At 38.9% G+C, this 23,939-nt stretch overlaps 3 protein-coding genes across 4 annotated transcripts; 2 read left to right on the top strand and 1 right to left on the bottom strand.

The window, feature by feature from the left end:
- The first annotated feature begins 271 nt into the window (after window positions 1-271).
- On the top strand, window positions 272-9,534 carry rab5aa (RAB5A, member RAS oncogene family, a). Of its 2 annotated transcripts, none has more exons than XM_042011588.1 (6): window positions 272-447; window positions 5,601-5,819; window positions 6,079-6,230; window positions 6,403-6,525; window positions 6,734-6,827; window positions 7,037-9,534. In XM_042011588.1, exons 2-6 carry the CDS (start codon window positions 5,654-5,656, stop codon window positions 7,150-7,152), a joined length of 651 nt encoding a protein of 216 aa, XP_041867522.1. In that variant the 5' UTR covers window positions 272-447; window positions 5,601-5,653; the 3' UTR covers window positions 7,153-9,534. The 2 variants fall into 2 exon arrangements, with proteins under 2 accessions (XP_041867522.1, XP_041867521.1); XM_042011587.1 differs by having other exon boundaries at window positions 273-447; window positions 5,598-5,819.
- A 139-nt stretch (window positions 9,535-9,673) lies between these two features.
- On the top strand, window positions 9,674-18,685 carry kat2b (K(lysine) acetyltransferase 2B). Its single transcript, XM_042011584.1, has 18 exons — window positions 9,674-10,304; window positions 11,177-11,303; window positions 11,377-11,522; window positions 11,615-11,701; window positions 11,787-11,968; window positions 12,057-12,248; window positions 13,009-13,112; window positions 13,238-13,363; window positions 13,719-13,852; window positions 14,829-15,037; window positions 15,122-15,248; window positions 15,334-15,444; window positions 15,664-15,807; window positions 15,900-16,014; window positions 16,118-16,148; window positions 16,387-16,450; window positions 16,527-16,611; window positions 17,326-18,685. The coding sequence occupies exons 1-18, from the start codon at window positions 10,104-10,106 to the stop codon at window positions 17,517-17,519; spliced, it is 2,379 nt and encodes a 792-aa protein (XP_041867518.1). The 5' UTR covers window positions 9,674-10,103; the 3' UTR covers window positions 17,520-18,685.
- A 48-nt stretch (window positions 18,686-18,733) lies between these two features.
- Window positions 18,734-23,182, bottom strand: sgo1 (shugoshin 1). Its single transcript, XM_042011586.1, has 10 exons — window positions 23,047-23,182; window positions 22,683-22,837; window positions 22,312-22,520; window positions 22,136-22,188; window positions 21,977-22,041; window positions 20,574-21,392; window positions 20,370-20,486; window positions 19,700-19,861; window positions 19,261-19,450; window positions 18,734-19,176 (listed from the first exon to the last, which is right to left on the bottom strand). The coding sequence occupies exons 2-10, from the start codon at window positions 22,825-22,827 to the stop codon at window positions 19,017-19,019; spliced, it is 1,920 nt and encodes a 639-aa protein (XP_041867520.1). The 5' UTR covers window positions 22,828-22,837; window positions 23,047-23,182; the 3' UTR covers window positions 18,734-19,016.
- Between the last annotated feature and the right edge of the window lie 757 nt (window positions 23,183-23,939).

Here is a 23,939-nt window from a genome sequence, read left to right as displayed (position 1 = left end):
TTATTTTAGTTGTTTAATAAATCCATGTAACATATGTGTTCATTTTAAACTTGAATTTGAGGATGAGGGGGATAACGGGTTTAAAATAAAAACATTTTACAATAAAATGATTATTTTAACTAAAACGTATTTGATTAAACAACTTGACAAATGTGAGTGTCCAAAGGTGACCGATTGTATCTATAAATGTAAATATGGGTGTCACTGTGGTGAGCGGAGCTAATCTCGCGGGATCGACGTGCTGAATGACGTGGCACGGAGAGCGGAAGAGCTTGTTTGTGTTTTGGTTCTAAGGGGAAGTTGCGAGAAGAAAGAAAGGAGGAGACGTGACGGGATTGTTGAAATTATTTTCTTGACCCTTCAACCACCCCATCACAGTGCCCCGGGTTTCGTAGTAAAATACCGCCTCTGTGGTATTGAAAGGTCACCACATCGTCAGGCTTTCAGGTAGGGTACTTAGCAAGTTGTTTTCATCTACCTGAGTGACTAACGCTAACGTTTGTTCAGATGTCATCAGTGACTTCGTTAGCCAGTGGTGTCGCTAGCTGACTCCAGCTAATGTCTGTGATGATAACTAGGGGAATATAGATAAAGGCCTTTGTCACATCCTGCCGAGTTTAACTGCTTCTCTTATGTGGTGATGTTGTGCCATCAGCAAGCGGCTAATGAATCTGGTTTAGCAAGTAGAACGACAGGCGTACTTGTTTGGTTGCCAGCTAAATGGGTGGGTGGAATGCTAGCAAGTGCTAACAAGCTAATGTTAGTGAATTTAGGCTTTGGCTACTCCCTTTTAAGTAACAGGCGAAGTAGAACTAGCAACCAGACTTTATTTTTTGGCCAATTTGTTTTAAAAGCAGTTACATTTACTTAATCTAGTCATTGTCCTTGTGTTTTTCTTGTTGTGACTGGGAGCTAATTTTACTGGTGAGTTATAAAGCAAAGGTTAGTTGTTAGCATCTCAGCTAACGAGCTACTGAATAAAAATAAATTGGGAAATGGCGTCTCCCTCAAATTAAAACAGACTCATGGCTACTGCTAACACGTGCAATTATGTTTATCGTCAACTGATGAAATTAAAATCCAAGTAACACGTGAGCATCACAGTCGTGCAGTGTTTATAGACAGTCCGTGTGAAAACTCTTTGCCAACACCGACTGTACTCGCTACTGTTCCTTATACATTTTTGTAAAATAATTTTTTTAGTGATGCTTCAAAATGAAGCTGGCATTTATGAGCTTTGCGTGTCGAATAAAGATGTACAAGTGGCAGAATTTACCATCATTTTATAATTTATCATTACTTAAAATAAAACTGCCTGGTTACAACAAAACTGTGAAAATAGAATAACTAATAACATATGCCAGAAGGACTTGCTCTCATTAAAGTAGATAAAATAAAGCCCGACTGGTTACTGAGCACAATCTCTAAAAATACAATTAAACTGGAAAGAAACTATAGAATAACTAACTTTATCTAGCAAAAAAGACATAGACCCATGTTAGTTATCATGCTCAGCTGGGTTTCATGTTTTGTTTCCTTCCTGTGCTGCTATTGGGAGAAAATGAATATCATTTGTGTTTTAATAAAACTTTTTGCAGGTTTGTCTGTGAGTAACTCGAAACAAATGCAGTCCAACAATCATTCATGTCCTTTGCAGCTGATCCAGTCTGTTATGTTGGTTCTTGTAATATAAACATTTGATGAGCATGAATACCCAAAGTGCCAGAAAAAAAGCAAAATTTTTCTTTCCTTAACAGTGAAAAGCTTTCATAACAACTAGCTGTTACACGTCCTTGTGATGTGACTGTCTGTACCACTGCTTATTGGTAATAATTTTAATAGTTTATAACGTAAATGAAGAGTCTATACACACATCGTCAGGTTACACACTTAAGGTAATATTTTATCACTTAAGTTTGTTTTTATTTGTATAGCTAAAGTTGTGCACAATGTATTAGCGTGATCTCTGATTTTTAAAAGTTGATAAATCAGTGGTGTGATGTAATAAAGACTAACCTAACATTTAATTCACCACTCATGATCCCCAAAACTATCAGATTGAAAAGTACAAATCAGGGTAACAGTTCTCTGGTTATAGATAAAGCCCTGAGATAGCAACTAAGAATATGAACGGAAAAAAAAAAAGAAAAAACTTTGCTGTAATACAGTATAAATTTTCATAAAATGATTTAGCCCTTCAGTGGACTGGCAAACTGTCCAGGGTGTACCCTGCCTCTCACTGGGATAGGCTCCTGGTTCCCAAGAACCTGAATTTGAAGAAGTGGGGAGGATTAAAAGATAGACAAGTACAACATACTGAACAGAGCTGTAAATTATAAACTGTATGTTGTTTCTGTAAAAATGAAAGCTGTGTGGTTTGTTTAGAACAGTGACAATTAAGTTGCCTTTGAAATAAAAGTATTTTCAGCGGAGCTTCTTACGTGTTAAACAACTGTCGCCAGGCTTTGGTATAGTGAGTTAAAAACAAAATATGTTTTGGTCTGACTTTAATGTGTTCTGCACGGAATTCAACCCATCATTGTTTTAGATGGATTAACACTCATGGAGAGGCATTTATTGCACTTGTGGTAATATAATGATTTGTTGTCAACTCAGGGAATGCTGTTTTTATTTCGCTTAGTTTTTCTTTCGCACACACTGGGAAAAAAACAAACAGGGCTCCTTACCTTCTGTTAATAAATTCTGAACCGGTTTTATCATGTTTAAAGATAACACCAACTAGCTCTCCTTTTCCTTACTCTTTTCATGTGTATATATTCATAAGTTTCCCCTCTCCTCATCCTTTTATCGGGATTGTGAAGGACTCTTTCCCGGCCCCTTCCTGGGTCCTCTGTGACCCTCCCCAGGCAGCGGCTGTGGTCAAACAGGACCAGGTGTTGGAACATGGTCAAAAACACTTGCCCCAGAGTGCTTCTCATTTTCAACCACCACCTCCACCAACAAACCCCAGAGATTTCTTTGTGTTGTTGCTGTTTTCAGTTGAAAATAATTGTGCTCTAAATATTGTCCCAGATTACTGTGATTGTGGATTTTGCTGTAATCATTATATAAGAAACCTGCCATAGAATTTACCTTGGAGATTATAATCTCCATAGAGCAACACTTCTCAGAGGACAATATTATTAAAACAGGAATGTAGTTAACAAAGGTACTTATTACACTTGATTGCATTAGCATAGGTAAGGAGTTCGGAGGGAAGTGCACAATCAAAGTTGTGCTTGTATTCAGTGATGGGATTCCACAACTTGTTCTCCGGACCACATTCTCCCTGTAAAGTCACACAGACTATTGTTATTTCCTGACAACAGGCATCTGTTTTATAGTTCACAATGCAATCCTAAATAAGTAGTTAGTAAGCAATGACTGGTATGCATTCATACAGCAGCTCTTGCTGTAGAAACAAACTTGAGTAATGTGGGTGGATCTTTTCTTCTTCTCTCTTTGTGGATCACTAAAAGACAACTTTTGCTTTCTGTTACTGTGGATATGAATTGGGGGTGGGGGGGGGGGGGGGGGGGGGGGGGGGGTGGGGGGTCTGTACTAAACCCTTGGCAAGCTGTTATTTATTGTAGCAATGGAAAATTTAGATCATCAGATAAGAAACTCTGTCATTATATACAAAACAAATCATCAATACCTTCTAACAAAATAATTTTACATTAATATAAAGGGGTACTATACAAAGTATTTGTAGAAATGCAGCACCATACCAACACCTAAACATGTTTGTGTTAGGGCCCTGTCTGGAGCACTGATGGGCATCCATCATTGGATCACTGGCACAATTGAACCTAGTCAATGATTTTTTTCAGCATGTTATATCAGTTACTGCAGAGTCAGTAGGTGTGTGTGTTCTGGGTGGCTGTCCAGCATTTAGCAAATGAGCGTACAAGAAGGAACATACCAATAAAGTAAACAACTCCCGCACACACTTCTCTGATCTATCATCATCTTTTCACAACAAGCAGCACTTATCACTACAGCATGTCTTCGTGAGGTGAAAAACATTCGGTTTGAATGACGACCGTAATAACCATCAGAGTCGCTCTGTATGGCATCACCAGTAATAACAAAGCAAACACTGCTTTATTTACCACCCTCAGTACTGGAGTTATGTTCTCATGCACAGATGCAGATTGTGCATCCTACCTCTCAGTTGGACATGGACACAGTGACAATGTTTGTGGTGTGTTAAAGATAATATATATGTATGTATATATATATATATATATATATATATATATATATATATATATATATATTTTTTTTTTTTTTTTTTTTTTTTAAAGCCAAAGACTGACAGCACATACAGACACAGTTCGTTCTTCACACTGGTGTGGTGCATCTAATCCCTAAGTCTGTTAATGTGCAGAGACACTTCTGTTTGCTTGTTTTTACCTTGTTTATTAATACACAATCACAGAAAGTGGAGCTCATCGACTGCAAAGATAGATTAAGTTGTTAAAGGTGAAGTTGATGGGAAAAGTACCTCAAAGTACAACACCGCTGACAACTGCTTCACGTCGTAGCTTAATTCACTTCTTATGATTAGAGCATTACATGTTCACAAGTAGATGCATATCAGACTTTTGACAGGGAAGTATTTTAATCCAGACAGGTTTCATGTGTCACCTGAGCTCCACCTTCTTCTCCAGTTTTGTTAGTTTCTGGCTCCAAAAACAATATCCAAACAGCAAATGGCTGAATAAAAATAAAATCACTTACAAACTAACGAAAGATATTTCTGTGGCTGTAGTCACCTTTTCAAATACACAATGTAGAGCAATTATACTACAGGGTTTGTTTTTCATGTGTGAGATGGATCATTTTGTGCCTGCTTTGAATGCACTTGGCTGGTATTAGCAGCTCGTTAAGGTTGGTTTCAGCAGCAAAAAGGACAGAATTTAATACTAACAGAATGAGGACACTATTTTGTATTCCTTTTTTCAGTTGTAAAGGCCGTTTATTTTTTCAGTCTCAATTCAGTTTTAATGAGTTACATTTTTATGTTTTGGAAGGATTTTTCTTATTCTGCTTCCCCTGGCATTGGACTGAAATTACATTTTACTTGCATCTGCAGACAAACCATGCACTTATTTTTAAACAGAATCTGAAGAGCAAAGCTTTGTAACAGTTCTTTAAAATTCTTAAAATGCACATACAGATATTAGATTTTATCTAGAATAATGTAGCATGTTCTGCAGTGTTAAGCTGTTATGCTTTATCTTTCATGGCCTTTGAAATATCTTTGAAATGACTTTATCTGTAACTGCCCACGCAAAATGATTATTGTCAGCAGATTTCTTGCTGCTTGTGAGAGAAGTGTGTCATGTTAGAAAAACAACCCATTGCTCTTTTTTTGATCTGTGTAGAGTCACTCTTTATGTAAAAATAAGACTAAATCTTGGTAAACTCTTCATTTTAACAAATGGTTGTTGCTGGTATTTTGGTATACTGCTTTGAAAAGTTTGGGGAAATGTTTTGTTTGGATCTCCCTAAGCTTTAAAAATCTTGAGAAGTAATGATGTGTTTATTACGTTTCAAAAAAAACATCTTTGTCCTCTTCCTTTCTGCAGCAGGAGTCCAGATAGTGAAGTTTGGCATACAGGATACCAGAGGATCTGATCAGGTCATGGCCAATCGAGGAGGAGCTACAAGACCCAATGGACCCAACTCAGGGAATAAGATCTGTCAGTTTAAGCTGGTGCTGTTAGGAGAGTCAGCTGTTGGGAAGTCCAGCTTAGTGCTTCGCTTCGTCAAGGGCCAGTTCCATGAATTCCAGGAAAGCACAATAGGAGGTAAGCACTATCGTCTGTTTCTAAAAGCTGTCACTTTTTCATGGATGAAAGCGGGTTTTGTGTTTTGATTGCAAAAGCCTATTTGGATCTGACTTTATTATTAAGAAAATATGTAAATATTTAAGTAAGGATATTGACACAAAACCTTTTTGGTTTATTTTTGACTTGTTTTGTTTACATGGCAATGGAAAGAGTATGGTTTGGTGTGGCTACTAATCATGTGTTGCTGACTCACCCCCTCACTTCATCCTATCCCCAGCGGCTTTTCTCACCCAGACAGTGTGTCTAGATGACACAACGGTGAAGTTTGAAATCTGGGACACTGCCGGTCAAGAGCGTTACCACAGTTTGGCTCCCATGTATTACAGAGGAGCACAAGCTGCCATTGTGGTCTACGACATCACAAACGAGGCATGTTTATCAGTCACTAAGTTGTTAATGCTGTTTTTAAAACAAATGTCTAACTTCAAGTTGGATTGATGATACTGGCATGTATTCAGGCCTGCAGGATTTAACTAGAATAGATGAACAAGTTACAGCATGAAGTATGATGTGAGTGGCACTTTTCTGTGTTTGTGTGTAGGAATCCTTTGCACGGGCGAAGAACTGGGTGAAGGAGCTACAAAGACAAGCTAGCCCTAATATAGTCATCGCTCTGTCAGGCAACAAAGCTGACCTAGCCAGCAAGAGAGCTGTCGACTTTCAGGTCAGTGTTGGTTTTTTTTTTTTTTTTTTTTTTTTTTTTGCATTCCTCTGTTTTTGTTTAATGCGATTATATCTGGAACAAACTTTAGAAATATTTGAGTCTCAGCTGCCATGAAATTCATTCTTCTTATAACCTCTAATTGCCTTTGTCCTGTACCTGCATGCATATGCATGGATGTATTGAATATTCATGCTGTTTGCTCTAACAGGACGCCCAGTCCTATGCAGATGACAACAGCTTACTTTTCATGGAGACATCAGCCAAGACCTCTATGAATGTGAATGAGATATTTATGGCTATTGGTGAGTAACTTTTGACGTGTTTTTTTTTTTTTACATATTAATAATCAGGCAACTTTTTATTGGTAGTGTTTGTTTTTGTATGAAGCACTTAAAATTATTGAGATGATTTTGATTGTTATTTTAATTGTAGCTTCCACTCCCTTAAAAAAATGAAAACTTGCAGTTTCTCTTGTTTTTGTTTGTTTTGATTCTTCCTTTTTTCCTTTCAGCAAAGAGATTGCCAAAAAATGAGCCTCAAGCTCCAGGAGCCAACAGTGGGCGAAATCGGGGCGTGGACCTGACAGAAGCTGCCCAGCCAGCCAAGGCTCCATGCTGCGCTAACTAACATAAAGAACACACTCTTCCCAGACCTATATACTAGTAACTAATGTGGCCAATGCCCCAGATGCCACTGCAGCTACTAATTTAATGTGTCACCTATTGTTTGAAACAAAAAAGATGCCCCCATCCATCCTTTTTCTTCCAGTAGCAAAGTCAGTGCCATCACACTGATTTTCTTCGTGGCTCTGCCTTGTTTCCTCCATTGTGGTTCTGCTGCTACCTGGTGAAGCCTCTTAACCACTCTGTCTTACTTTCTGCCATCTAGCTTAATCCATCTATCAGTTGTTATTGGTAGTTCAGATTATTGATACATAAATACAACCTCCCTTCTATCATCTTTGCACCAAGATGTTGATATAGAGGTCTGTTCTGAGGAAGTGATTGCTTCCCTTTTCTGGAATAGCTTAAGACTTTACTACTTTTTTTTTTTTTAAATACCAGTCTTCTTTTTTTTCCTGTTTTGATAACTTTATTGATTATTGTTTACTATAATTTTGTTGAAATATGGATGCACATACCCGTATACTTGCAGTACATGGGCCTGAATAGAGAATCAAAAATCATTTCATCTTATGTCTCCATTAGCACAAAAAGTCTAAGATGAGGACTCTTGTAAATCTGAGAAAGAGGAAAGGCGGAAGGTAGAGAGAGAGAGAGAGCGGAATCACAAACTCTGCATCCCTCTGTCACTGGGACCCTTTTATCTTAAAGTTTAATATAAAAAATATAGACTAAAGTCCTTTTAAACTCCCTGTCTGCCTGCCCTCTACTATCATGCCCTTTCCCTTCCACATTAAACTCAAATTAGCATTAGTGTAAATTCTCTTTTTCTACCTGTGGGCTCCATTCTGGGGCTATGCCTGCTTGTAGCTGTCCATAGTGGCATTGTGCAATGTTTTGCAGTATTTGCTCTTTGAGTTGAGTGTCTGCAAGGACCAGTGCAGCACAGCAAAATACCCCCTCTCCACCCAGCTTTCTCCACAGTAAGGCGCAGAGGCCTCTGAGGTACACATCAGTGACCATATGTCCATCCCTGATGTGTGTAGTGTTTCATCCTTTCATAAATCTTGTGTAGACCCCCTCCTATAGGTCAAACTGGGGTTTCTTGGGTTTCTACATTGGATGATTTAGTTTAGAAAACCACCTTTACCACCCAGTCAGTGTTGCTGGACCACTGCTGGGTTTGCACCATGTAAAAAGCAAAGGTGATATTAGTGAGTGGGGTGTTGCAATATGTAAGGGTTCTACATGATTATATTTGACTTCTTCTCTTGAATAGAAAGTGCTTTAGATACACTTGTGTGTCAGTATATTCAATTTGGGCCTGGGCTGGCTGGTTATTAATTTAACCTGTTGACACAGTCACATTCAAATAAGTACGTGCATGTGCAAACACATGTTTGCACAACGACACACAACACCTGAACTCCTTTCTGACTTAAACATCATTCTAGATCAGCACACACAGTCTGTTACTCGTCGCCCACGCCTACATTGCACAAACATTTGTGTTTTTTCTTATTCTCACTGTATATTGTTACGTTTAGATACATTCACACACACACACACACACACATTCACATAGAATCCTCCTGGTCAATAACCTTTTTTTTACAGGTCTGTCTAACTCATGCCTTGCACTAATGATGCTCATGAATTTATCTTGTCATAATTTCAGCCAGTGTGATATAAATATATACATAATATAAATATATAAATAATATACTGTAAATATGGTGTTGCAGTGTAGTCTACCTTTTTTCGATTTACTTGTGACAGGACTAATGCTTGCTAGGGAGCTGTCTAGATAATCATTTAGGAAAGAAACTGTACAGTTAGCAGGTAAACGGCTACAATCTGGGTTTGGAATTTTGTTGCTGTTCCCTTTTTCACACATATGGTTAAATTATAATCAGTGGTGGTCTTTATAAATGTATGTAGTGTAATTAACAAAAAATTAAATTGCATTTATTTAGAGATCTGTCTTGTAACTTTTCTCAAAAAGAAAACTTGTTATAGATTTTTTTTTTTTTTTAATTTAGACGATGATGCCTTGTACTAGTGCTCCTCTGTGTAAGTAAACCTGAACTTTAACCTTCAAAAACACTAGTTGTTAAAGTTTCAGAGGAGTCAGACATTATAAAAAAAATTATCAGAGGATCCACCTACCCGTTTCTCTATAACACCTCACATGTAGAAACAGTATAGCAGCTGTTAGTTGGCACAGCAGTGATTTAAAATGAAATTACTATTAGTAGGGATGTAAATTGTATTTTCCCTTTTTTTTGTCAGCACTTATTTGCATCAGGAAACATTTAAATGCAAGCATTTTACAGTACTGTTATGTAATGACCAAATAAATACTGAAATAAATTTGATCATCTATCATTGTAAGCAGGCTGTGTGTATGAACTGAATAGCAGTTTTAAGGACTTTGCACAAATCTACCTTATGTATTTATCTTTTGATTTTATTCTGTCCTTTGCAGATTTTGACTCAGTTTTATGTTTAACACCTCTTGACAACAGTGGAAGCTTTTTAATCTTAGTATTTCAAACTGTTGAAATGAGTATTTCATTATTTTAACAGGATCTAAAGTTCAGATGATTTAATATTGCATAGAATTTATCTGTGTTTATTTTTGTAAATCCTGTTTGATGCATGAAGTGACATATTCGCGTAGTGTGCCAAAATATGGCTTCTCACAACAATTTTTCCCTCTACATTTGACCTTGAAATTTTGCTCCAATTGGTTGCGATTTGTGACCTCTCCTCTGAATTCTTGTCGAGTCGGCCCATCCAACCTGAGTCCCCTAGCGGAGGAAAATGGGCCTACAGCGAGAAAATTGAAAATAAGGATGAGCGCCATGTCTGATCCTCCGCTTGTGGAATAGAGCGGACGGCGGAGCGAACATTTCCCGGGGCCTGCGGTCCCTTCGGGTTTCGGTGCGAATCATGGCCGACAGCGCAGGGATTCAGCAAGGTTCGCCGGCCATCGGAGCCGCGGGCCTGGTTCCTGCCGCTCCTGGAGCCGGGGGAACGGAGGGCTCCGGCGCCGCTGGAGGATCCGCACGTATTGCCGTGAAGAAGGCGCAACTCCGCTCGTCACCACGGCCGAAGAAACTGGAAAAACTCGGAGTCTATTCATCATGCAAAGTATGCGCAATTTGTAGATGGTAGACTTGAAATTTTAGAGTTTTAAGGCTTATTATTTTTGACGGGTTTTCTCTACGCTTGGTTGCAATAGTTTTCTAAATGCAAGCGCAGCAAAGGAAGCCATTGCCGCACTTTTTTTCTTTTCATTTTGCATGCACGAGCTAGTTTACTAAAGCGGCTATGCTAAGTTTTTCAGGATGATTAGAATGTTATCACAGCTGTAGGACTTCTAAGGTCCTTCCAGCTGCAAGCTTCCCAGTGTTTTTACCATGTTACTATCTTTCTGTCAAGGTGGGGGGGTGGTGAGCGTAAACACTGGCTTGGCGCTGGTTCTTGGGAGTAGCTGGCTGTGCGCACAGGGGCTGTATCCCAGTATGTGTTCGTGCACGGTCTCAAGCTTTTAACAGGAAATTTCACAATGTCTCCGGGCAATCTGTAAGAGCACGGTGGTTAATACAGTAGAGTTTGCTGGGCTTATGCAGCCTATGATCCGCAGAGAGGGACGGGGTCTTTGTTTTGACAGGGTGACAGCTGCTGGGGTGGGCGGAGTTTGTTGTTATTTCAATGCGCATGCGCAGAACATCACTGCCAGCTGACTGGTGACAACCTACTCCCTCCACTCTTGGTTTCTGTCTTATAAGACTTAAGACTTATTACAACTTTCTATTAAGTGTGGCCATGTATGTTTGCCGATTCAACCTATTTCTAAGGAAATAATGTTAACAGTTGGGTAAATACTTGTTTTATTTATTTATTTAAAATCATTATACTATTCAAGTTGACTATATATATATATATATATATATATATATATATATATTATACTTGTGTTTTTCCTGCTCATACTTATTTCAGCTGTATGTTTTTTATAGGCTGAGGGAGCTTGTAAGTGTAACGGCTGGAAGAGTCAGAACCCACCTCCGACACCCCCTCAAACTGATCAGCAGTCCAACACAGTCAACCTGCAGGAGCCCTGTCGGAGCTGCTCTCATACTTTAGGTATGTCAGCTTTTCATGAAAGATGCTACTGAGGGGTGAAAAAGAAAAGTGCTAATTGTTTACGTTTTCCCAGGTGATCATGTGACCCATCTAGAAAATGTATCCGAAGAGGAAATGAACAGACTTCTTGGAATTGTCCTGGATGTGGAGTATCTGTACACATGTGTTCACAAAGAGGAGGATGCTGACACTAAACAAGTCTACTTTTCCCTCTTCAAAGTAATTTTATGTATTTAGTATCTTCTTTTCATTTATTTTTTTCTTTGTAATGCATCTGAGTAAACTTTCTAATGACCTGTTTTCCCCGACAGCTATTAAGGAAATCCATTCTACAAATGGGTAAACCAGTGTTGGAAGCACAAGAGAGTCCTCCATTTGAAAAACCCAGCATTGAACAGGTAAATTACATGTCTAATAGAAAGATAACCCTTATCTCCAAGTTGTATGTCCTCATTTTTCTCTTTTCATCTGTTTTGCAATAAGGGAGTAAACAATTTTGTCCAGTACAAATTCAGCCACCTACCATCAAAGGAACGTCAAACCATCATGGAGCTAGCTAAGATGTTTCTCAATCAGATTAACTACTGGCAGTTGGAAACACCCTCTCAGCGACGCCAAAGGGTGCCCAATGATGACGCAGCTGGATACAAAGCCAACTACACCAGGTAGCAGCACTAAGCAGATATCCCTTCAACTTTCCTTCAATTAATGGAATCTGTTCAGTTTTTAAAAGTGTTTCTGTGTTCTTTGCAGATGGCTTTGCTACTGCAATGTGCCTCAGTTCTGTGACAGTCTACCCCGGTATGAGACCACTCAGATCTTCGGCCGGACACTGTTGCGTTCTGTGTTCACTGTGATGAGGAAGCAGCTGCTGGAGCAAGCCAGACAGGAAAAGGACAAGCTTCCCCCTGAGAAACGCACACTCATTCTAACACACTTTCCCAAGTAAGAGACACAAAAATACATCAGAGTTAACACAGAAGAATAACACTTGAAATGATTTTGCAAGCAAACACTGCAAGAGTTGACAAAAATGAATAATGCAGTATCCTTTCAGCAGGGAAAACATTGCTCTAGTTTTTCTTTAATTTGCACTTGGTTTGTTGTGTTATTATGTACTTTAGTGTGGTTCTGCAGCTACAGAGTATTTACATGCTCAGTAGTTTATTCTACCTTGTTTTGTTTTTTTTGTTGTTTTTTACCCTAATAAATGATATAACATGGGATTTGCATAGTTTAATTACCATTTTAATATAGTTGTTAAGATCCCCTACTACCTCCCTCACTATAGAGGAGGTCCAGGAATAATTTAAAAGGCCATTTCATTCACACCAGATCTGTTCCATTCAATAAATCAAACTATGAACACCGATGGGTAGATCAAACTTTACCAAAAGAAGAAAGGCCATTCAGACCAGCCCACAAAGGACCATAGGATCTGGTGTCCTTCATCTTGCCTAAACTAACATCATCTGGGCCAAACAAAGCAAAAACTGGTGCCATCACTAAAAATCTAAAGAAACATAATAAGAAACTAGACAGGTAGTCTGCAAAAAAAATACTTCAACAGGAAGCTGGAAGGTATGCTATGAGCCAAGGGTCCTGCTTCTTCTTTCATGGTTATCTCTAATCAGGCCTGACCAGACTCGTCCATGGAGAAAAGACACTAACATAGTAAAGTAGTGGTTGTGTTTTCTCTGTCCAGGTTCTTGTCTATGCTGGAGGAGGAGGTGTACAGTCAGAGCTCTCCTATATGGAGTCAGGACTTCTTAGCAGGAGCTACAGGAGGGCAGATTCCCATCCACACAGGTAGCACGTCCCTGCAAACACCCCTGTGTGGTTGACTCCTGATATTTTTTAAGCTTTTGATAAAAAAAAAAAAAAAAATGTATATCAATGTATTAATGGTGTCAATGTCCTACCTTTCTCTGTAGTGATCAGTGCTCCCCCAGTAGCCAGGCCATTGTACTACAGCACCAGTCCAGTGTCAGTGGACCCGTCCACCTGTGGTAATCTCAGTCCTGCCAGAAAACCTGCCTCTGTATTGGAGTCAAACCCAGGTATTACCTACAAATCTGTAATTACTCATAAAGTTACCATGATGGAGTAAGCACAGCCATCAGCAGTTTTATCTCTCTCTCTCCATCTCACAACTTTATAACAAGATTACAGATTAAGCATAACAAGACTTTAAATGGATTTCCTGAAATGGGTTACTAAGTCAAATCCTGAAACTCATTCGAAGGATGGTTTCACAGCTGTCTCATCACACAAAACTGCAGCAAAGAAAACCTCCTAACAGTCTTATCATAATGAAGTGGCTTGTGAAGATTAGCTCACAGTCAGCCTGTTTAAATAACTGTTAAAACAGATGAATTTGATTAGCACTTTCACTTTGCCCATAACTTGTTCTAGTTGGAGAAAAGCGTAAACCCTCAGAGCCCCTTCACCACGAAGAAAACAAAAGACCCAAGGTGGTAGGTGACATCCCCATGGACCTCATCAATGAAGTCATGGCAACCATCACTGACCCTGCTGCCATTCCAGAGGTAACCTGTAATTCTGTCTATATATATATATATACATATATATATATATGTGTGTGTGTATATATATATATATATATATATATATATATATATATATACACACACGACTGTGTACAAATATGGCTTCTTAAATTGGCAAAACACTGATTATGTACTATCAATATGTTGCAATATAAATGTAATAATTTCTGTAGTTTAGTACCCAGATCTGAACGGATACTGGCAGAGTTAGTAGCTGAAGCACTGACACTTTCTGTTTATTCGGAAGGAAACAACGGAAATTTTCACAAAAAGAACTCCGATTATTTCTGAGATCTTTACAGATCTTATCAGTAATGTTCGTAAAGTTTGTCCCCCACTGGCAGAAAACCTAACAGGCAATACAAGAAAATGTTAAGGCACTCTCAATAACAGGTTTGACAAAAGTGACAGAAATTAGGTCACTAAAAAAGGAGTTGAGGTTTCAGAGATTTATGAGTTTACAGCTGCTTTTCACAAACTTTTCCCAAGTGCTTACAATGCTCTTATGAACAATACTTTTTTATGTCTCATTGGCTGCTTGTTATGCCTAAAATTGAAAATACCTCCTTGTAGAGGGCACAGCTGTACACAGACAGTAGTGCGGAGATGTATAAGAATTTAATCAGATAACTTCCCTCCACGAACCTTTGTTGCCTCAGTTTAAAAAGATCTTAAACTTAAGATTAATTTAAGATTAAGTTTAACAATTATATTTAAATTAGCCTTTACTGAATATGTTTGTTGTTCCTTCTGTAGTTTTTGGAACTCATACCAAGTTCTATAATGTTCATGTTCCTGGAAAATGGCCTGAGCTAGCCAATATTTGGAAAAAAAAGTATAAGACATGACATGCGAGTCTACAGCAATGAGACAACCAATACAAGACCTTCACTATGTTCTTTTTCTGATGGGAACTAGGTTATCATCATAATTTTAACCTTCCCTTCTTCATCAGACCAGCCTGCTGTCGGCTCATTCTGCACGTGATGAAGCTGCCCGCCTCGAGGAGAGGAGAGGTGTGATTGAATTCCACGTCATTGGAAACTCCCTTAACCAGAAGCCCAACAAGAGGATCCTGATGTGGCTCGTTGGCCTTCAGAACGTGTTCTCTCACCAGCTTCCCCGCATGCCCAAGGAGTACATAACACGGCTGGTCTTTGATCCGTGAGTACATATGCACTTGATTAGCACTCGTGCTCAGGAATGTAGCAGAGGAACAATAAAAAAAAGGGTTCTGTTTCCTGGCAGAAAGCATAAAACGCTGTCACTCATCAAGGACGGCCGAGTCATCGGAGGGATCTGCTTCCGGATGTTTCCGTCACAAGGCTTCACAGAGATTGTCTTTTGTGCGGTCACATCCAACGAACAGGTCAAGGTGAGAGCAATGCCTGCTTTATTTCTTAACTTGATGTGCATTTAGTAACACTGGTCAAGGCTAATATTTGGCTGTTTGGCTTCAGGGTTATGGAACCCATTTGATGAACCACTTAAAGGAATATCATATAAAGCACGAAATCCTCAACTTCCTTACTTATGCAGATGAGTACGCCATTGGTTACTTCAAGAAACAGGTAAGAGGCTTTGTCGCTGAAGATGTGCACATGCTAGTAGCTTTGGTCATGTAATGAAAATCCCTTCCCTTTGTGTGTTTTTACAGATAAATTCTTTTTTTAATTAGTTTTACTTTCCATTTGTTGGTGAAATTGTAAATGAAAATTAAGATAAAATATTTGATATTTGTGGCACTGCAATAGCTGGAAGAAAACAGCCATCTCCAATCTTCCTCTTAGGGTTTCTCAAAGGACATCAAGGTTCCAAAGTCCAAGTATGTGGGCTACATCAAGGACTATGAGGGAGCCACACTCATGGGCTGTGAACTCAACCCTAGCATCCCCTACACAGAGTTCTCTGTTATCATCAAGAAGCAGAAAGAGGTATGTGGGTTTTAAATGAAATCTTTCCTCTTTCTCTCTCTCTCTGTGCACTCGCTATCTTTTAAAACCCAATCCTGTCTGTGTCCTTTAAGATCATCAAGAAGCTGATAGAAAGGAAGCAGGCTCAGATCAGAAAAGTCTATCCAGGGCTGTCCTGTTTTAAGGATGGAGTCCGACAGATTCCCATTGAGAGCATTCCTGGCATACGTACGTTTATGCAACATACTGTAAAGAACAAGTTATCATAATTATTTTTTAATGTGTGTTTTGATGATATTTGAGTGTAAGTTGAGTTTGATTGCATTAACAGGTGAAACTGGCTGGAAGCCTGTGGGCAAAGGGTGAGTGTGGAAAGTTTCCCATTATATTACTCCACTCAGTTAGGATTTTAACGGATTCTCTGCACTTCCAAGAATTAAGAATGTGACATAAGTTTGATTCTTCCTTTGTAATACAAGCATATAATATAACCTTTTTATTTGGTCTTTATTACTTATTTATGTCATGGATACCAAACAGACTTCAGTTGCATTATCAGTCTTCTAAGTTGGGTGTCTCTGATTTATTTGGAAACTTTAGGAAGGAACTGAAGGACCCAGACCAACTGTACAGCACCCTAAAAACCATCCTGCAGCATGTTAAGGTGAGGGACAGACACATGTGCACACAACCTCCATCTATCACACACCTATTCTCACTGACTGGTTTGTTTATTTTAGAGTCACCAGAACGCCTGGCCTTTCATGGAGCCTGTGAAGAAAACGGAGGCGCCTGGTTACTACCAAGTCATTCGCTTCCCCATGGGTATGCATGCACATTCCACAGTCTGAGTTCAAGTAGTTGTGAATAACACAAACAAAAATAAGAATTAAATGCCACTTCCCATGTTTAGAGGTCTTAATGGGTTCTTTTCCATTGTAAATATTCATGCTTCAGATGACATACTGTTGATGTACCTTTATAAATTTGCATCATTAAATAGGCATGAGACTGTATAAATGGAAATTAGCCCAGCTTCTATCTTCACTGCTTGTCTAACCACATCTGCTCATTGTCAAGTCTTTTCTAGCCATAGAATATATAAGAAATGGGTGGAGCTGCTGTAACATTGTTTAGTGACAAGTTTTGAACAGGCTTAACTCAACTTGGAGTACCATGCACTGTACATGTGTCCCCATCCTTTATAACCAGAATGTGTTTAGAATTGTGAAGCAAAATTTTCAGTGTTTTTACTCTTGGATCAAGTGAAAGCACATCACCTTTAAATTACATAAACTAGGGCTAGAAACATAAACATCTGATTCTTTAACTTTAATTCTAAATCAAACAGTAAACCATGTTTCTAATGAGCAGCTCTGACTGACCCCACAAGTTTGGTTGCATAAGTTTGTTGTTGACAGCTTGATTTTTTACTAAATTATGTTTAGTATTAAAAAAAAACATGAGAGGGACTTGATTGAAGAAAATATGCAAGTTCTGTGGATTATGTTTCACATTTACAGCTGTTTTCACTTACAGACCTCAAGACAATGAGTGAGCGTCTGAAGAGCAAGTACTACACAACACGCAAACTCTTCATGGCCGACATGCAGCGCATCTTCACCAACTGTCGTGAATACAACCCTCCAGAGAGCGAGTACTACAAGTGTGCCAACTTGCTTGAGAAATTCTTCTACACCAAGATTAAAGAAGCAGGCCTCATCGAGAAGTAGATAATAGAGATTTTCCTTGTGTGGAAAACTCAAGTTAGGGTATGCAAGAGGCAAGCAAAGAGTAGGACTACTGATGACGGAGTGGGCAGGGTTTCAGAGACATATTTTATGTTAAAAATGCAAACTGGTCTCAGATCAGCACTTTGATTTGACAGACACTGGCCCAGATCCCGTATTAGATCAGTACCTTAGGTTCACTCTGAAAGATGGGACAGAAGGAAGCGCCTCCGAGCAGAACAGAGACCGCAAAGTATTGTTGTATTTCATCACATATCCCAGAAGCCCCCTAAAAGAAAGGACAGTGGAATGTGTGAGTAATACATATTAAACAGTGAGAAAAGTTATTGTGTTAGCCGCTGAAGGCATCACAGACTGATGAGTATCTCTCTGTTTGACTTCATCTCCTTTGTTTTCACACTGCCTCTTAAGTATCTGCCTTTTCCTCCCAGTTGACTCAGGGAGAGACATCACATGAAGGAACCACATCTTCAGTGGACTGAGTCTTTAAAAAAAAAAGAAAGTGTTAGCTGTGAGGAAAGTTTCCCCATCTGTGCTTGTGAGCATGTACGCCACTGAGGTCAAAGTTAGTCTGTCATGAGTTCAACCTGCCAAAAGAGGAATACGTACTTTAAATTTGTACAGAATTTAATGATTTTATAGCACTTATGCCTGTTGTATATTTTAAATGTGTATACATATATTTTCTCTCTCAGAACTAAAGATTTTTTTTTCTCTCCAAGCCACAAAAGGCAGTTTGACTATCCAAATGCACTTTTATTTTTCCAAGTATTGGTTAGCATAAATTAGAGGCTCTTTTCTTTAACTTTACATATAAATTACAGTCAGCTAAGGACTAATTTAATTATCTAGAGTTTATTCTTATTTATGTGCTGTAATTTAGAAGAATTCTGCTTAAGACAAGGTCTTAATTTATTTTTATTTTTGTCCTGGAGATTGATAACTTTATACTTAGGAGATAAATGAAGATTGTGCAATAGTATGTAGTTTTGCTGTTTTGTAAAAAGGTGTTTATACTTTCTAAACGTTAGGAGGGGGGGGTACTTTTGTAATATATCTGGAAAATTTATTTCATGCTCTTTGTACAATTGGTTTTAATGACATAGAATTAGCTTATTTTGTAGACTGAATAAAACAAACCTGAGGTTAAATTTGTCTTATTTTTTGGCTCAGCTGCATTATTCTTTGAGACCCGATAGGGATAAAAAGTTTATTGTCACAAACATTTAAAATTACACAGAATGCATCAGATCACACCGTGTATACACGCCTCAAAGAAAATACTGAGGAATGTGACTACATTTGTGGAATACTGATTATTACAGTTACCAAAAAAACAGAAATGGAGAAAAGAAGCTGCATGAGCATAAAACAAACATAAAAACGATCTAAAACTGATCACAGTTGCTCATAATCTTACAGAAATAAAATCGAGAGAACATTTTGCCATACACACACATATAAGCAAAATAGCTGCTTTCAGCGACATCCAACAAAAGACTCATTGTACTTCTCAAATGGCTGCTGGTTGCTCATGGACGTCCTTGATTTCTGCACCGATCTCCTCCCGGATTTCTGCTTGAAAATCGGAGAACGGAGAAACTGCAAGTCTGTGTGCTTGTCTCCACGCCGAAGTTTCCTGTTGGAGGGTGAGGAGGGGATACAAATGTTGAGCATTTTTCCAGTAAGAACAATATACAGCAACCCTAGCGTTTTAACCTACGCGTGTAAGGAGGGCTCCTTATAGTCAACCGCCATGGTGCAGCGCCGCTTACGAGCAGGAACAGGCGTGGAACATCGGGTATCTGAGGGGCGAGAGCCGCCACAGGAGAAGTTGCGATAGGCTGCAGGGGACAGATTGGTCACATCACACAGACTCAAGCCCCGCCCTGCTGTCCTTATACCAAGCCCACCTGTAGAAATTCGAGGAAAGATGTGATGCAAAGAAAGGAAAAGAGGAAACAAGAATCATGTGTATATATGTACATACACCAACAGCCAAGGCCCAGAGTGCATTAAAGATATTAGTGAGGTGACAATGAAACGGTAACACGACCATCACACGTGCTCATGCATGATGGGGTCAAGAGACTTTTATCAGAGATATTATTGCTTTGACAGTTTATCCTTAAATGCAGTTTTGAGCAGAATCAAAGACTTACGTTGTTTGTATGTTTTGGGCCTCTGTGGCTTTTGGGGGGTTAAAAGAGATGAGGCTTCACAGGAAGCATCTCCAAGACTGGACAGGATGTTGTCTATTCTCTTCATCTCAGCCTCAACCAGAGGGCTGACAGGAAGCAAGTAGTCCTCCTCCATGTTAGGCTCTGAAACAAACATGAAATCAACTTTAACTGCGCTGCATCCACAAGTTATGGCCCCCCTCCCAAAAACAGATCAGATCATCAAATGTAAAAACAATTAATCCACAGTCTTTGTTATTGGTCACATAAAATCTGAAAGTAATGAGTACAATTTAAAAAAGAAATGTATGGGTTTGTCAACAAGCACTTAAACACCTCATACACAAGTTGACAGTAAAGGTTAGTAATATGTTTTGGTTTTCTACATTTAATCAGAATAAGTACATTTCCATTGTGCTCTGGATGCATCATGGAAATTATATATACAGTAAATGCAAAGGTCCATGTTGTGTATGAGGGTAATTTTTTCCTTTTATGAAGGAACCTGTTAGTTACTCTGTCTAAATGCTCATTTGAAGGAGAGATACAGTATGTAGGTTCCATGTTTGTTTTTTGTTTTTTTTACTAGTTTTCCTCATGACATTAGGATTAGAACATATTCATTATTAAACATAATCTACAATTTACTGACCTTGTGGATTTTCCTGTTCCAGCCTAGCAGATTCAGGGCTCGAATCAGGCGAGTTATGAAGAATAACTTTACACTTTTCAGTCTTTGCAACTTTGGGGATCGACTCATCTCTGAAAACTACACAAATACAAAATAATTCAATAAAAAAGAACAAGAGGTGGTAGATACAAATTAAAGCCAAGAAACACTAATCTAAATGCTCACCAGAGAGCTGCCGTTTTGGAGGGACGTTTTCTTTTTGTCCGACTACTTTTGAGGCCCGGCCTCTTCGAGTCGTGAAGACTTTGATGTTGTCAGGAGAAGCCTGTTTCCGCCGAGTCTTCTGAGGGACGTATAGGCTGTCCTCTGATTCAGAAGACGGTGATGACAAGCTGGATTCTGTCTGTTTGGATCCGGCAGATATTGCTTCAGTTTGGGTCTCTTCACTGATGGGTGTGGCTGGCTGATTTTCTTCCGCCTTGGCCTTGAAAGGCGTGATGTGGACCGTCTCTTCACATTCAAAGTCAAATGTGTCATTAAATCCCAGTGACGTGTTGAGCTTGTTGCCTTGTGGTTGAGGTGCTGTTTTGGCCCGTGTGGCTGAACGGTCCCGACTCTTTGAGCGGGCTCTGGGTTTTGGATTCTCCCATGGTTTCTTTAATGGGGCACGTTCTGGTTTGCGGCCTCTCTCGGGTTTCCGTGAAACTGGTTCAGGTTTGGAGCGGAGCTGCTGCTGAGCTTGTTTTTTGCTTTGCTGCTGTTTTTTTTTGGGAGGGGCCAATTCAGGAGTAGAGTGATGCAATTCCTCAGTGTCAATATGATCAGCCACCTCTGATTCAGTTCTGTCACTGAGAATAGGACTTGGTATTTCAGCCCCAAATTCAGCAACTGGTTCTCCCTCACTCATCAGCTTCTGTTCTCGAACACGCTGAGACCTCCTCCCGCTTCTTCTGTCTGTGTGCCGACGCCTTACGCCCACCGTGGATGGCAATGTAACCTCTTTGTCACAATGAAGTTGTTTACTCTTTTTAGAGGGTGAGAGGTCTATGTTGGGAAACAATCAACAACAAAAAAAAAAAGATATGATAGCTTAATTTTTGGCTATGCTACAAACATTACAAAACTACGGTCAAGGAACAATCAAAAGTTCAGATCAACAGGCTAAATAAATAAAAATAATATATATAAGGGTGGGACTCTATTAAAAATGTGTCTAAATAATTATTAATAATTAATTAATCTTGATTAATTGCATTTTAATCACATAACAACATTTGTCCCAAAAATCTACATATTTTTTTATTTAAATGTATTTTACTGAAGGACTTAATCGAATAACAAACGCAGACATTAAAGGGGCTATTTGGACTTTTCTGAGCTTTCTACAGAGTTATACTGCAGCTGCAACTTTATAAAGTTAGTTGTACAAAGTGTCACAATGTGCACGTAACATTAAAACTATTCAAATAAATATAAAAAATATGCATATATATTTAAATAAAATAATTAAAATAAACTAAAATCATATCAAAATGTCAGCATGTCATTTGGTGCTAAAGGCCAAGGTGAACATTATATTAAAAATAAATACACTCAATAAAACACTGATTTGATTATTTCGCTCATACCTGCACAAATTGGCGAAGCTTCACACAGCATGCGCTCATCATGTTCCGGGCTGCTCCACTTTTTTCTGTGAATTGAAAGGCAACAACCTGGCAGTTAACTCTAAAAAAAAAAAGTATAAAATACCATTTTCAGATTTTTTTTCTCTTTTAAAAACTTACCTTTCTGAATCCAAATTATGCTGGGATTCCGCAAAGATGTCTGCAGGTTTAGTCTAGATAAGGATCAGTATAAAAACAAATAAAACACTGAAAAGGCATGTTTATCTAGGCAACTTGGCATCCCTGATTTAATACACATGGATTGGACATAGACAGGAACACATCTCAGACTGTACCTCTGAAGCTCTAGCTACCAGAGCCTCCTGCTCTTTCAGCTTCCTCTTGAGCAGAAGCAGGTGAAGGAACAAAACTTGCTGCTCCCCTTTCAGCTGCAGGATCACAGCATTAGCCTGCCTTACTTTCTCCTTCTCAGCCTCCAGGGCCACAGCCAGTGACTTATTGTTTAGCTGTACACCCTTAAGGATGGTGTGGGTAGAAATAGTCCCTGGGAAAAAGATCGTAGGGATATGACTTGTTTTGAGACTTTAACAACACACTATCATGTACTCATTTGCATCTGTCCATGCATCATCAATATACACAGAGCAGATTAACATCTGAAGTTCAGAATGTAAATATATTAGTTAATTAAAGTTAAACCACTTACCACTGCTTTTGTTTATCATCCTGCCTCGCCCCATGCTGGGAGCTGCAGCACTGGCCAGCCGTTTATTCCTCTTTTCCTTCATTTTCTCCTTGATGTCCTCCAGACTTTGCTGGAAGGACTTTTTCTGGGCCCGTTCTCTCACCATGGTTTATGATCTGTTCATTTTCAAAGAATATTCCATTGTTTGGTGTTCAGCAACGTGGCATAAACATGCAACGCAAGACAAAATTACGACGCAAAAGTGCTGCTAGCTCTTTAGCTATGTTAGCACGCTAGTAAACGTTACACTCGATCAAAGCATTAGAATATGTTCAATCATTCAAGAATGACACTGTATACAAAGGGTGCGCAAATTTAAACCTACCAGAAAAATGTGTATCGGGAGGTTATGTGGGTTTTACCTTTTCACTTCAAAACATATATAAACGACATACATTAGGCAGCAAAACAACCCATTTTCGAAGCTAATCCGCTCTTCGGGAGTCGCTGTTCGAATTGAGAGTCGCGACTGCTGATTGGTAGAAATATGAAAAGACGTCACTTCCGCCGAGTAACATAACTGTCCACTAGATGGCGATAATGTAAAATATACCGCACATCCTTGCTGCGGTGATGTGCTGTATTTGGTATTTTTAACCTTTGGGATTAAACGGTAAACAACCACAGAGCACCACAATTATCTAATTATAATTCTTGTCATCTTAATCAGTCCCTTTTTTCTATCGCTTTCTTGCCTGCCAATCAGAAACAAACAAAGTACCACTGGAGACTGTACACCTCTGGAGAATGAAGCCTAATAAACTCATAGCCTGTGGTCTATAAGTAAACTTCTTAAAAATGTAAATTGGATTAAGACTCATCAAGGGTCAGGCTCATTCAACTCCACCAAAATTGGCATTTATAATTGAGTGCAGTAGATAAGAGCTGGTGGAGTGCTGTGCTGCATGTGGATGGAGCTGATAACTGTGTTAATCTTAAAACCCTCAGACAGACAGTGTTTGATTCATGTTCCTTGAGGTTTATGAAACTCTCAAGGCTCGTTCAAATTCAGATTACATGGCAGCTCAGAGAGTCAATCAATTATAAGATTAATGCAAAGTTTAAATTGAGCTAGTTAGACTTTTTACACTCTTCTTAAGGGTCCTCTTGACACCCCTCCTTTTGCTTTCCACATCAAGCCAAAAAGAAAATAATAAGAAATATTATGATTTGAGTTTATACATTTACACAGTACTGAAGGTACTCTGCATTTGTAAG

Source organism: Melanotaenia boesemani, chromosome 17 (genome assembly GCF_017639745.1).
Source record: "Melanotaenia boesemani isolate fMelBoe1 chromosome 17, fMelBoe1.pri, whole genome shotgun sequence".
Classification (NCBI taxonomy): Eukaryota; Metazoa; Chordata; class Actinopteri; order Atheriniformes; family Melanotaeniidae; genus Melanotaenia; species Melanotaenia boesemani.
The sequence above is the reverse complement of the archived record's forward strand: the minus strand, read 5'-3'. Positions and strand labels throughout refer to the sequence as shown.

Excerpts from the sequence above, each read along its gene's own strand:
- sgo1 (XM_042011586.1), bottom strand. The coding sequence starts at position 22,827 with ATGGTGAGAGAACGGGCCCAGAAAAAGTCCTTCCAGCAAAGTCTGGAG. Across the intron at positions 22,189-22,311 it reads TGGTAGCTAGAGCTTCAGAG|ACTAAACCTGCAGACATCTT; the intron begins GTACAGTCTGAG and ends ATCCTTATCTAG. Across the intron at positions 21,393-21,976 it reads AGCTTCGCCAATTTGTGCAG|ACCTCTCACCCTCTAAAAAG; the intron begins GTATGAGCGAAA and ends TTCCCAACATAG.
- kat2b (XM_042011584.1), top strand. The coding sequence starts at position 10,104 with ATGGCCGACAGCGCAGGGATTCAGCAAGGTTCGCCGGCCATCGGAGCC. Across the intron at positions 13,853-14,828 it reads ACCCTGCTGCCATTCCAGAG|ACCAGCCTGCTGTCGGCTCA; the intron begins GTAACCTGTAAT and ends CTTCTTCATCAG. Across the intron at positions 16,015-16,117 it reads TGAGAGCATTCCTGGCATAC|GTGAAACTGGCTGGAAGCCT; the intron begins GTACGTTTATGC and ends TTGCATTAACAG.
- rab5aa (XM_042011588.1), top strand. The coding sequence starts at position 5,654 with ATGGCCAATCGAGGAGGAGCTACAAGACCCAATGGACCCAACTCAGGG. Across the intron at positions 6,526-6,733 it reads AGAGAGCTGTCGACTTTCAG|GACGCCCAGTCCTATGCAGA; the intron begins GTCAGTGTTGGT and ends TTGCTCTAACAG. Across the intron at positions 6,828-7,036 it reads TGAGATATTTATGGCTATTG|CAAAGAGATTGCCAAAAAAT; the intron begins GTGAGTAACTTT and ends TTTTCCTTTCAG.